Source organism: Symsagittifera roscoffensis, chromosome 1 (genome assembly GCF_963678635.1).
Source record: "Symsagittifera roscoffensis chromosome 1, txSymRosc1.1, whole genome shotgun sequence".
NCBI lineage: Eukaryota > Metazoa > Xenacoelomorpha > Acoela > Convolutidae > Symsagittifera > Symsagittifera roscoffensis.
Genome location: NC_087062.1, coordinates 26,860,350 through 26,872,677, shown reverse-complemented (window position 1 = coordinate 26,872,677; position 12,328 = coordinate 26,860,350). Strand labels below are relative to the sequence as shown.

Here is a 12,328-nt window from a genome sequence, read left to right as displayed (position 1 = left end):
GAGAATGAGTTGAAATGTCTGATTTTACGGCATACTTGGTCTTGAGGTAACTAGTACACGACTCTTTTCCAGTTCCCCCCTTTGATTTTTTCTGAAAATTGTTATATGACAGTCTATTTCAAATGATTTTTGATGTTTACACAAGCAATGCTTGTGTTATAGTATGAACTAAATATGTACTTGAAGATATAAATCTTCAAGTCGCTGGAGTTTAAAGCTAACGAAGAATCAAAGCTTAATCTGACTCGGCTTCAGATACCACAATCCAACTTTCTTAACTTTAAATTTAAATCAATTATACAGCAATTTAAGTGAAATAAAAACAACCATAGATACATCATTTAGGAATCATTGCAAAAATAATAAACTATAAATTTAATTAATTTTCTTACATACTAGTCGTTGGAATCAAAAATGTTTTTATTCGGGACAATTTTCGGTTTCAAGCTAAGTTTAAGAGATGAATCCAGAGCGCTAGAAGAAGAACTGTATGAGTAACTACTATACGCGAAGCTGTTTGCAGTCCTGAAGCGACCGACTAAAGAGGAAGAACTTTGAACTGAATTTTGATTGGATGTCGCATCAAGAATTCTTTTTGATCTGTACATGCAAGAATGAGCTCTTGCAACATGATCTTCCATTTCTTTCTCCGCAGAATTGAGTGACTTTTGCCTCGATAGAGTTCCCGTTGTCCCAAATCCGCTGCCGTCATCTGAGTAAAACGATGCAGAAACACCTATAAAATAAATATAGATAATTTAAAAAACATTTTAATAACAAGCTTTTGCTCTCCCAACACGAAAATAAAACTTCCGGCTTTCATTTTCACGCTTGCGATTAGCAACCGTTATAAATCGGAACACATACTTTTTTCGGGTTAAAAACTTGTTTAACAAAATCACTCGATCATATGTGATGCTACTATTTTGCTGATATGCTCAATTTCTCAAAAATTCAAATTTAGCTACTGGCTACTATTAACTACTAAACGCTATATCCAGAATCCTAACCTCGCTATGTTCCATTATAGAATTTCCACATTATTTTTTACCTATGATTTTTCGGCTTCATGGTTCTCGAATTAAGCTCAGTGGGTCTCGTTTCCAAATCATTTATACTACCTTCCGTACACTACATATATATCACTGGAGGATCCTATTTGTGCAGTACATACATTTTACTTTCCTATAAAATTTAGCCAAAAAAATTTTGGCCGATTTTCAGCTTGTTGGACGTCGCCTTTAATTCTGTCGGCTTATTTTCCTAAATTTTTGTCCTCGAATCTCCAAATTTACCAACAATTAGTTAGATATCAATAAAGCAGCTACAAATGCTTTTAAATTGCCATTTCTTGGAAATATACCAAAAGTCCCAACAAACGATCACTCTTAGCTGCGATTTGGGTTCGAAAAAAATTTGCTTCGTAGCATCACACTACTCTTCACAAGTGTTATTAAAGGAAAACTTTTGAATTTAAAAGCTCGGAAAATCAATTTGGTCGACCTAGGAAAAAAAGATAATAAAAATTTTCGAAACGTTTTTGAAAATCCCCCCTCGAGAAAATCCGCCCCTGCTAATACACTAGCTGCACGCTAGTGTAATCAAGAATTTACGGTTGCTATGCAGGTTTTGCGACCGTTACTTTTGAAAAGTAAGTACAAAATAGTTTTTTGTTTCTTTTCTCATATTTGTGCTTGTTATGCGTGTGGCGCGAGATGAACTATTATTCAACAAGAAACATTGGCGATGATTTTGTTTGACAACAGACATCTCAGCAAAATGAAGAGGCAATTAATGTCGACGTTCATTAGCCAGAAAAGCAAAAGAATCTGCGCTTCGCATTAGCCAGTAAAATTATCCAAAAAAAAACTGACTTAGAAAGCCTGGAGAGTTGATTTGAAACAGTAAACATCCTTCAAAATAAAAAAACACAACTCGTGGAATCAAATCTGCGTCCTGTAATTTTACCGTCACCCACAGTTTCGCCAATCACGTTCGTCAAATGAATTGGTTTGAATTTGAACCCCGTTCTCTCACACTCAAAAACGATACGCGAAAATCATGCAATGTGCGCAATCGCAATGGAAAACCTCTTGACGTTTAAAGTTATTATTTTATTAACATTTGCCAGAAAAGAAACGAAAACGAAGAAGGTACCTACCTCTTCCTACATTGGGATTCACACTTTGTCGACTTTCGAAGTTGGGATCCTTCCTGGATTTGCAAATTAAACAAATATTTCTAATTGTAGTTTCCGGCAACCCTGAAACCTCCGTAATCACTTCTTCCCAGGATTCTGACCTGCTCAGACAATCCACGTGGTACCCATGCCCACATTGAAACACTGCCAGACTGCCACTGTTGGCGCCACTAGATGACCTTGAAATGAAATGATATGATAAAAAACTTCGAGCTTCAAAACTTTAGCTTTTTGAAAACAAGACGGGTTTTTGCCGTGTTTTCAGCTTCGATTGTTTCAAACCAAATTACCTTACTATGGCAATGTGTAATATTTCAAAGTAATTTGGTTTGGAAAAAAAATTGAAACCGCAAATACGTCAAAAGAGTTTTGAAGCTCGAACAGTTTTAATTACGTCAGGTTAGATAACTTTTCAACGTTAAATTTAAACAGGCGCGAATACACGCCACAAATAGTGAGCAATTTTGAGGGGACTTTCATCATTAACATGAATTTTAAAACAAGAAAAATTTTTTGAAGCACGTGCGAGGATCCACCTCTGTGATAAGAACATGCAAAAATCTCTGGATGAATCACTCTAACTCACTCCGCAGGATAACTGTTATGGATAATTGTTAAACAAAAGAACTTTCCACACCATCAGATGTTGCATTATTGAATCATTCGACTTACCTCAAGGAGTCTACATTCGTCTGAGCTGATGACGTAACAGTATTACGTAACTTCTTGTAGCATATTGCACAGGACATGGAGATAGGTCTTGTGCCCTTGGTGGCTGATACTTTCAGAGCGAGAAAGTTCGAGAAAATGTCCTGGTCGAGAAGTTGACTGGTGATCGTCAGAAGAGTTGATTCGTATCTGCATGTCTCAAACATCCCTGTGACTAAGTGGCGAACATCATCGTAGGTTCCAGAGCTGAAACCGCACCAAAATTGCAGACGTATTAATGCAAAATGATCGCGTTTTGATTTAAATATATTAGAATGAGTGGGACGAAATCGGAAAAACCGCAAATTTGAAACAAATTGTACCCCCATTTGAGTGAACCTTAACCCACGTGATGCTGATGAAAAATGCTAACGAAAAAAATCACTAAACTCATACGGTTTTAACTATTTTACAGACCATTTTCCAGCTCAATATTTAATAATTTTAACTAACTGGTGTTTCTGGTTAACTAAATAGTTGCAGGATGAGACTCGCAGGAAGACTAGTCGCTAAAATCAACAACTCAACTCAAAGATCAAACCTTCTCTAACTCGGTATTTTTTTGCAATGACGAAGGAGGTGGTTAGTAGATCCGATTTGATTAAACGTAAAGAACCTTATTAAATACTAATAAGATACTGACTCGTAAGCTGTGTCTGCGAATACTTTGGTGAGTATGTTGGGCAGAGAGATGTATCCGATCATGCTGTTCAGAAGGGAGAACAGCAGGTGCTTGAAACTGTCCGCCCACTCACTCTCCTTACACTTCACAGGCGTCACCTAAAATATCCAACTTCACTACTAAAAAATATAAAAATTGATTTGCGAGAAAGTAACCACTAAGACAGTTAGAAATATTTGTTGTGATAAAACTGGCATTAGAAAAGAAAAAAATCATAAGGTTCGTGATTCTATGCTTTCTTTTTGAGGGAGCTGCTGCTGCACTAAGAAAATGAACTTTCTGCTCAAGTTGCATTTTTTGTGCAATTTGTCGCCTTACGCTTCGATACATCGCCTAATCAGGCAAGCGAGGTAGACTTTCACTCAACTAATTACAATGATGAAACCATTTTTTTAAGCTTGACTTACCACCGTATCTAGTAAAGAGAACCATGAGTCCTGTACATGTTTCTCCTCCACATGGTAAGTGGCTATCATCTCTCGTAGCAATTTGGCGCATTTCTCCACCATGTGTTTCACTTTCTCGAATGTCAATGGCTCAGAAGTGGACTGAAACCCGTCTCCGTTACCTCCCAAGTCACTTTCCGAATCTGCCATGAAAGTACAAAAATTAGTTCACGCAAGATTCAGCTTGAAAATCAATGTTATGGTTAGGCTCAGATTGGATAAGGTTCTTATTTCTGCTACCAAAGCTACTGACTAATCAGTGTATATCGACTAAGTACGCTGACTTAATTTTTTTTCTTCAAAAACAATGCAAAAGAAACTTTGTCAATATTCATAATTGTCGAAATAGATCTGGGTGGTGCTTACCGTATTTGAGGAATGAGGATATGAGTTTATCTACGTAGTACACAAATGTCTTCATTGCCTGAAGATGGTTGCCTGCTCGCACGTGCAAGTAGGACACCAAGTGACCCAGGTTATACCTAAACAAAGTTCTTCAAATGCAAGATACCAAATTGAATCAGCAGACGCTCGGCAGGTGACAATTCAAAATCTCGATGCTTACATGTCAAGCTCACATAATGTTCCGACCATATTCATGAAAACTACAAATAAAAGTTCTTCAAATTATTAATATCTTCAAATTAGTGTCGTTTTTTATGCGTGGTGTGATGAAAAAACCATACACACGCGTTGAAAGCTAATAAATTAGGTATAGCCGACAACAGTTGTCTTCAAAAAAGAATAACAAAATAACAAATACCAAAGCGAATATATTTTTAAGAGACAGTTTTCGTGCCAGGGAAGTGCCAAATATAGCTTTCAAAACAAGCTTCCGTTTGGGAAAAAACAAGTTTTTAGCCGAAATGACCAATTTATCACCACTTTATTTGGTCGAAATTACACGAAACACCAAAAATTTTAAACCGGTTTTTCTCAACACTGAGTTTTTTTTGAAAAATTTCATAAATTGTTCGGATCACGACTGAAAGGGCTTTGTTATGATATATCACTCAACCCTGTCCGATGTTTCTTTAATGCACCTGATTTTGCGTCGGAAAGAAAAAAATTAAAACACATCCGACTACAAAGTTCCTTCCAAACTTCAATGGTCGGAACAAAAATAGGATAATAATCACACAGAGGCGAACTTGCACTTCTTATACACAAGCAAAATTATGACCGATAACGCAACTGGGGAAAACTGAATGAGTAAAACTTTGAGGCTACAAAATTTCTTAAGTGACGCACGCCAATTAAGAGTCTACATAACTGCTAAGTGACACAGGCCAATTATGACGCATTAGCAGTGAATTAAAAAAAAAGAAATTTACCAAGTAACATGCCTCAATTTATAGAGCGGACGCATTTTAACTACTATACGAAAAAGTTCATTAAAAACATCCGACCCTGCCCAGGTTCGAACCCTCTTATTTTGTTGCTGGTCTCCTTCCCTACCTCTACGCTACAAATCCATGATACCTCGAAGCTTAAGTGCTAATTGTAATACAATAGTCTGTGTTAATATCCTTAGCATTGGTTGTACTTAATAGCCGGATCAAAATGAACACTTTCAAAATGAACTCATTTTGTCGCAGCAATTGCATCGCAACAATATTTGCTACTTAGGTTGGTAAAAAAAGAGAGTTTACACTATAACACAAGCTCTGATTATGTAAACATGGTATTAATGTTCCGACCAATTAAACTTGGAGGAACTTTGGATTCGCGTGTTTTATACTTCTGTTATGACCATTTGAAAAATTGGGAGGAACTTTGTATTCGGGTGTGTAGTCGTTTTTTTCCCCACGAAAAATCAGCTGCCACAAATAATCATCGGAGAGAGATGAGTGATATACCATTTAAAGCCCTTACAGTCGTGATTTGAATGACATTAAAAATTTCAAGAAAATTTCCCAGTGTCGAGAAAAACCGGTTTGAAATTTTTGATTTATCGTCTTAATTCGAGCAAAAAAAGCGAGCGAGCAGACTTACATTTTTTTTTTCGTTTTTCTAGTCTTCTTTCTACAGAAATTGTTTTTTCAATTTGCTTACTTTGTAACTCGAGTTTGATAAGTCATAACAAGCGACCAGCCTAGTAAAAAAAATTATAGCCCTCTCACTGTGACTTTTGTGGAAGGGGGCTATGTTTTGCTATAGAAGGGGTTTTCGTAAATGGAGATTGAAATTGGTCTTCCTTCTAGAGAACGAATATGAATCAAACCTCGAAAAGCCAAACCTCGAGGGGTCAAATTTGAGCGTGATCAAATTTTAAGACTTTTTGCGTAAAAAACGCGAGCTGAAAAATTGTTTCGTATCTTCAATTCTCACCTTTTCTAACTCATCAATAATAATTCTTTCATTTGAGATGATTTATTGATGAGTGAAAGAACCAATCAACGAGCTGTTCGGCTTATTAGAGAGTGTCCCTATTGTGTCCCTGGTTATGAATTACATGCAAGGAGCACAAATCATGAGGTTCTCGACCCAATGACCTTTCAATTGAGATACTTTAAAAGCCTTCTTCCACAATCCGAATAGCATTAGAACGTTTAGACCTGCTACTCACCCCTGGCAAATGTGCATGGCGTCCTCTATGCTCTTGGAGGAGAGAGTGAGAGCCGGACTCTGTCTGATGAATGTCTCCAGGGACTCCACCTGCAGCACAGCTGCTAACTTCATGTACTGCTGCACCACTCCCCGCACCCACTCACTCCCACTGGAAGAGGACGGAAGAGCATCACTGCTGTCAGAGTTATTCAGGCCTAAATTTCAATTACATCAAGTTCGATCACAACTTTTCTGACATGCCTTTGTACTGGATCCTTTGAAATACTGAAATCATACTGAAATTGCAGATTGTTTGTGTAAATCGGTAATTAAGGAAATAACACTGAGATCGGCGTATAATTAGCTTTACTCTTTTCAGAGAATTCTATTTGATTGTTCCGACCATTGAAAACTGGGAGGAACTTTGAATCCGGAGGTGTTTTAGTTTTGTTTTCTTTTTTTTTTCCACGCAAAATCAGGTACCACAAATAATAATCGGACTTGGTTGATTGATATGTCATATTAAAGCTCTTCCAGTCGTGATTCGAACGGCATTAAATTTTTTCCCCCATAATTGAGAAAAAGAAACGGATTGAAGTTTTTGAGTTTTAATCAGCTTGCTCAAAATTAGACTATAAGTATTGATTTAACTAGTGATAAACTTAGTTCTACTACGGAAAAACTAATTTAGAAGTATCATGTAACGCTAAGAACTTCTGAAACTTTTTTCATTTATGTAATTTTGGAAGACAATTGTAGTCGTTTACGCCTAATTCCATAAATTTATACGCGTTTGTATAGTTCTATCATCACAAGACGTACGAGAAAAGACACCAACTTAAAGGAAAAAAAATATAAAACCCTTGTTGATATTTTGCAACCAAACGTTCATGCTCTGCCTAGGGTCGGTACATATGCATATATTCTACGGAGACTATTATGAAGCAGATGAATCCACTTCTTACCTTCAGCAGATTGCTGCTGTTCGATGGAATGTATGGATATTTTATCCCTTGAGATCAGTTCCACCACTCCAGACAGGAACTGGAACACCACTTGCGCCTCGTGATCAGCAGACAATTGGCGAGTCACTCTCTCAACCGGAAGCTTCAACTCTAAAAACACAACAGCATGATATTAAACTTGTTCATTTAAAACTGTTTACTTTCACCGGAAGAAACCAAAATTGAACCTATTCGATTACTGTTTTGACCACTGAAAGGGGAGAGGAACTTTGCCTTCGGATGTGTTTCAATTTTCTAGGTAAAGCAAATAAGTCAGGTACCGCAAATAATCCTCGGAATGGAACGGAATATCACATTAAAGGCCTTACAGTCGCAACTCGAAAGATATTAAAAATTTTCTCAGTTTGGAGAAAAACGGGTTGAATTTATTGATTTTTAATCAATTTCGAGCGAATAAAGCGAGCGAGCAGTCTTGTAATACGAGGATAAGCTTTTATTGAAACCGTGAAAATTCTTTTTTAATTCAGTTAGCACCTTCTAGTTTTTATTAGCGCCTTCTTGTGAACAAAAATTTGAAACAATTAAAAAAACTGACTTGCACAAAACTTGAAACTTTTGGGTTCGTTTTTAGATTTTACATTTTATTTAAAAACTGTAGTCAAACATGCCTACTTTACCATAGCTATCGAGTATTTAAGCATTCGTTCAGAGCCTCTCATCACACCACGGACAAAAACACAATTTTAAAAATAAGAAAGAGTTTTTTTTAGTTTATTATTATTCAGTAAGGCAACCAGATCTACTTAACAATTGCCCCCCTTTGGTATCTACTTAAGAATTGTCAACCCTATTAATAAAAGCAGTTAATTAGCACTGAGCTTTCTATTGAGAATTGGAATTTTGCTGCATTCTGATTGGTCAAAAATGCGTTATTTTAATCTACTTAACAATTGCCCCCCCCCCCTTTCTTAAGGGGGGAGGGGGCAATTGTCAAGTAGATCCCGGCAACCGGCTATCCTTGTTTGCATTGCACTATTTTCAAATTAAAAAGTAATGAAGATGCAATCACTAATAAAAGCCATCACTTTCAGCTATCATTTTGCAACTATCTGAACACGGAGGACGGTTCGTGGGAAAGTTTTTGAGAAAACGCCTTTGTATTCATTCCAGTTCATTGCCTATGTTGCAATTGACTGAACACATTCAAAGGCACACAGTAAGCGCCTAATGCCAGTTTCAGGACTCAATTTAAAAAAAAAATTAGGATGATTCTGGGTCTCAGTTTTCAAAAAAAAAATAGAAAGATTCTCTTTAAGTAACGAATGATTCGTTAGCTGAGCATCTTACCAACTAATAGGAGGTTGGCAGATTTAGCTGGGTCAATCTGTATGAGCAGCGATATGTTTTGATTAATCTCACTGATCAACAGCTGTTTCTGCTCATCAGTCACGTGATCCAACTGGTACAACACGCTTCTGATGAAGCGAAAAATCATTCTACTCCTCTCGCTCATCTGACAAAAACATCTCAGCATCTTGTAGTACTCGCCTCTTTTCTCGTACATGAACTCCAACACCGAGTAAAAATTAGCCGTCAGTAATTTCTCTTCCAAATTTTGATCATCTATTGATAGCACACCATTTATAAGCAACTCAGTAACGACCCTTTCTCTCTCAATTTTAGTCGATTTCAGCTCTTGTTTAGTTGAAGTTAGGTAATTCACAATTTGCGAGAACACTTCGGGTTCCAAATTCAGACTAGATTTCATCAACTCACGAGCTAGAAACACGTAAATGCTTCCCAATTGTAAAGACGTGAACTCCTTTTCATTCAGATCAACTAACAGCATTATCATATCTATGATTCTCTGCCTTACACGTTGACCTTCAGTTGTGGTAAACTCACTTTCTCCGAAGGCTATAGACAAAACGTTCAAAAACTCCCTCGTATCTGAGAGCAAAAGCAGCTTCGAGTTAGGAAACCTTTCGACTGGTGTTGCGTTTGGCTGATCGAATAGTAAAAATTTCCATGACTGAATTTTTGCATTTCTGCAAAGCGGTTCTGGAATGCTTCCGTGCATGTAATCTCGGCCTGTCATGCAGCATGACAAGTACACTAGTATTGTATTAACTAATTCTCTATTATCGCCATCTTTCGATCTCAAAAACTCCGTTAACTCTTCGAGGGGCATTGAGTAGTTTTTAATTGCTCGGTTGTACAGGTAAATTATTGCATCGAAAAGTTTATTTTGCCAGGAAAGTTTAACAACTTGGTCGATATCTATCGTTGATATATCGAGCTTCAAAATTATATCCTGAATCGAGCTTATAGTTTCCATGTCTATATTTAGGTTTATCAGATCTTTCAAAATTGTCGGCGAGACTTTCGAAATGCGATCTGAGAGAATGCAAGATTGCATTGAGGAGAGAAACACAGATCGGGCAGTTATATCTGCTTCGAAAATATTGTACACTTCGTTGGTGAACTCGAAAATCTTGAACAAACAGCACGTTTCAATTATTAATGGAATCGTATCTGAGTAATAGGCCTCTAAAGCGTCGACTGAGCCTTGTTGTGGAGCTGAAGCGACGGCACTCGACGCGATTTCATTCAACAAACTGCGACTATTCTGTAGGAGAAAAGACTTTTGTGGTCCTAGACTCCCGACGACCGCTTTACAAGTTCCTTGAAAAACCTCTCTTGAAAGCATGAGAGCTTCGGTGTACAGTTTTGACTTCTTCAAGGAGTTTATTCTTTCAAACCAAGTTCGAATCACAAAAACGTGCACCGACTGCTGGCCCAAAATCAGAAGCTGCCTTGCGGTCATTGTGAGAGAGTAATAACATGCAAAAGCACTTGCAGCAACTAAGGATGGCTTATTTTTATGTTCATTGGCTAATCCTTTGAAAGCGGATGTTGCGTACACGATCTGAACCGCCTGCAGATCCAATGTTTCCAGAATTTCCTCACTTTGAATATCAATCAGGTGTAAATTTTCTTTCTGATCGGAAACTGCAATTGTTTTGTTATTAAACCAGATGAGGTTAGTCAAACTATAGCCTAAGCTTAGGGTCTTCAGCACCCTTACTCCCGTAGCACCAGTAGTGGAGGTTTCCAGTAAAGCGAACACTATTTGGGAATCGCGCCCAAATAAAGCGACCGGGTCAAACGAAACACTGGACTGATTAACTTGTAATTTAATAAACTGCCATGAAATAACAGGTAACGTTGAATGATGTCCCTCGAGAACATAAGAGAACACTTTCGCCAGTTTCGGCCTTAAAACTATGATAATAAATTTTCTTAAAGTTGCAAGTGCGATAACAAACGGATTATAGATGTTCAGAGGATGGTCGGAGACATTGTTCGAAATGATTAAAGGTTCCAAACATACGACTTCAGAGCCCGAGAAGACTTCGTGGAAGTCACAAACTCGAAGACCAAGGGGCCTCCTGAAATTCATCAACAAAACAGCCCCTTGAGCATTGCACATCAAAGCTTTCGTTGGATCATCTGTGAATTTAATATGCAGCACTGGTGCGTTTGTCATGTAACTGAAAGTTCGCAACACCTTCCCTGTATCTGTATCCCACATATTAATGGTTCCACGTTCATGTCCTGCAAGGATCCGGGAGGCATCGACATTAAAACTCAAAGCAGAGATACCCCCAGAATCTTCAGGGGGTTGTAAAAAGAAACGAAGAAGCTGTTTCCGGTCGAACAAAAGGAGGTAACCGAAAGTAGTCCCAATTGCTATTATACTATTGGTTGCAATTGCCGATGGAAACCCAGCATTTCTTTTATGCGCCGATACAATATTGGCAGAAACTCCTTTGAGTTTTATGCGTTTTACAATCGAAAACTGTGAAGCATCACTTCGGAGAGACGTTGATTGCAGGGAATCGTACGAGCCAAAGGATGCCAGGGAACCAAACTTTTTATGGTTGAGGCCTAGTTTAGAATTCGAAGGACTTGCGGTCGGCGAAAAATCAAAATTCTCCGCCAAGACATCGTCAAGGGTCGGAAATTCAGATTTGAACTCTGGAATGTTGAATTGAGATTCATCAAAGTTGTCTAGCTCGTCGTCCTTCAAAGGATCCGCGAGTAACTCAAGAGAAGCAACACTGATAAGATCGTCATTCTGCAGCTTTTGCAGCGCATTCATTCGATCTTTAAAAATGAACTTGTAGAACTCGTCCAATTTAATATTTAGAATAGTACTTCGCCAATTTGCTTGCCCAAAAAAATCACTTATGCATAAGCTCTAAAACTATTTCAGCTCGGGCGAATTAGTTAAGATAAGAGTTTGTTGGATTTCTTTTGCAATGCTTATTCAAAAATCAATATTTTGGTTAATCATAATAGAATCTCCTTTCATCGCTTTTTTATCTGAGAAAAATTAAAGGAAAAAAATCAATGCAACTTTGTTGGAATTCAGAAGAATCAATTAAAAGTTTAGCAATTCTGGTTGAAAACAATTACCTAAACCATTAGAAAAAAAACTGCCTATCATCAAACAACTTTATAGCTTTCTGTTAACTAAGAGATAGAACTAATACGCGAAAAAAAATGAAATTTTGTTCAAAAAGCCTAATTCAAAAATTTCCAAAGAAACTTCACAAAAAATCTTGGAATCAACTGCAAGCCGATCAGGAGCACTTGTGCATAAGGGTTACATTCTTTCCTTCCCTATAACTCAGAGCAAAATTAAAGAACAAATTATTTGACGCTTATACACAAACGTAGATGGAAAAGTAAATTGAAAAATGGATAATGT

The 12,328-nt window shown here is 37.4% G+C and overlaps 1 protein-coding gene across 1 annotated transcript; it reads right to left on the bottom strand.

Annotated features, from left to right (window-relative positions):
• Window positions 1–322: 322 nt before the first annotated feature.
• LOC134841984 (vacuolar protein sorting-associated protein 8 homolog) lies at window positions 323–11,887 on the bottom strand. Its single transcript, XM_063858116.1, has 9 exons — window positions 8,899–11,887; window positions 7,552–7,701; window positions 6,606–6,801; window positions 4,403–4,518; window positions 3,998–4,179; window positions 3,552–3,688; window positions 2,873–3,115; window positions 2,162–2,379; window positions 323–736 (listed from the first exon to the last, which is right to left on the bottom strand). The coding sequence occupies exons 1-9, from the start codon at window positions 11,714–11,716 to the stop codon at window positions 396–398; spliced, it is 4,401 nt and encodes a 1,466-aa protein (XP_063714186.1). The 5' UTR covers window positions 11,717–11,887; the 3' UTR covers window positions 323–395.
• Between the last annotated feature and the right edge of the window lie 441 nt (window positions 11,888–12,328).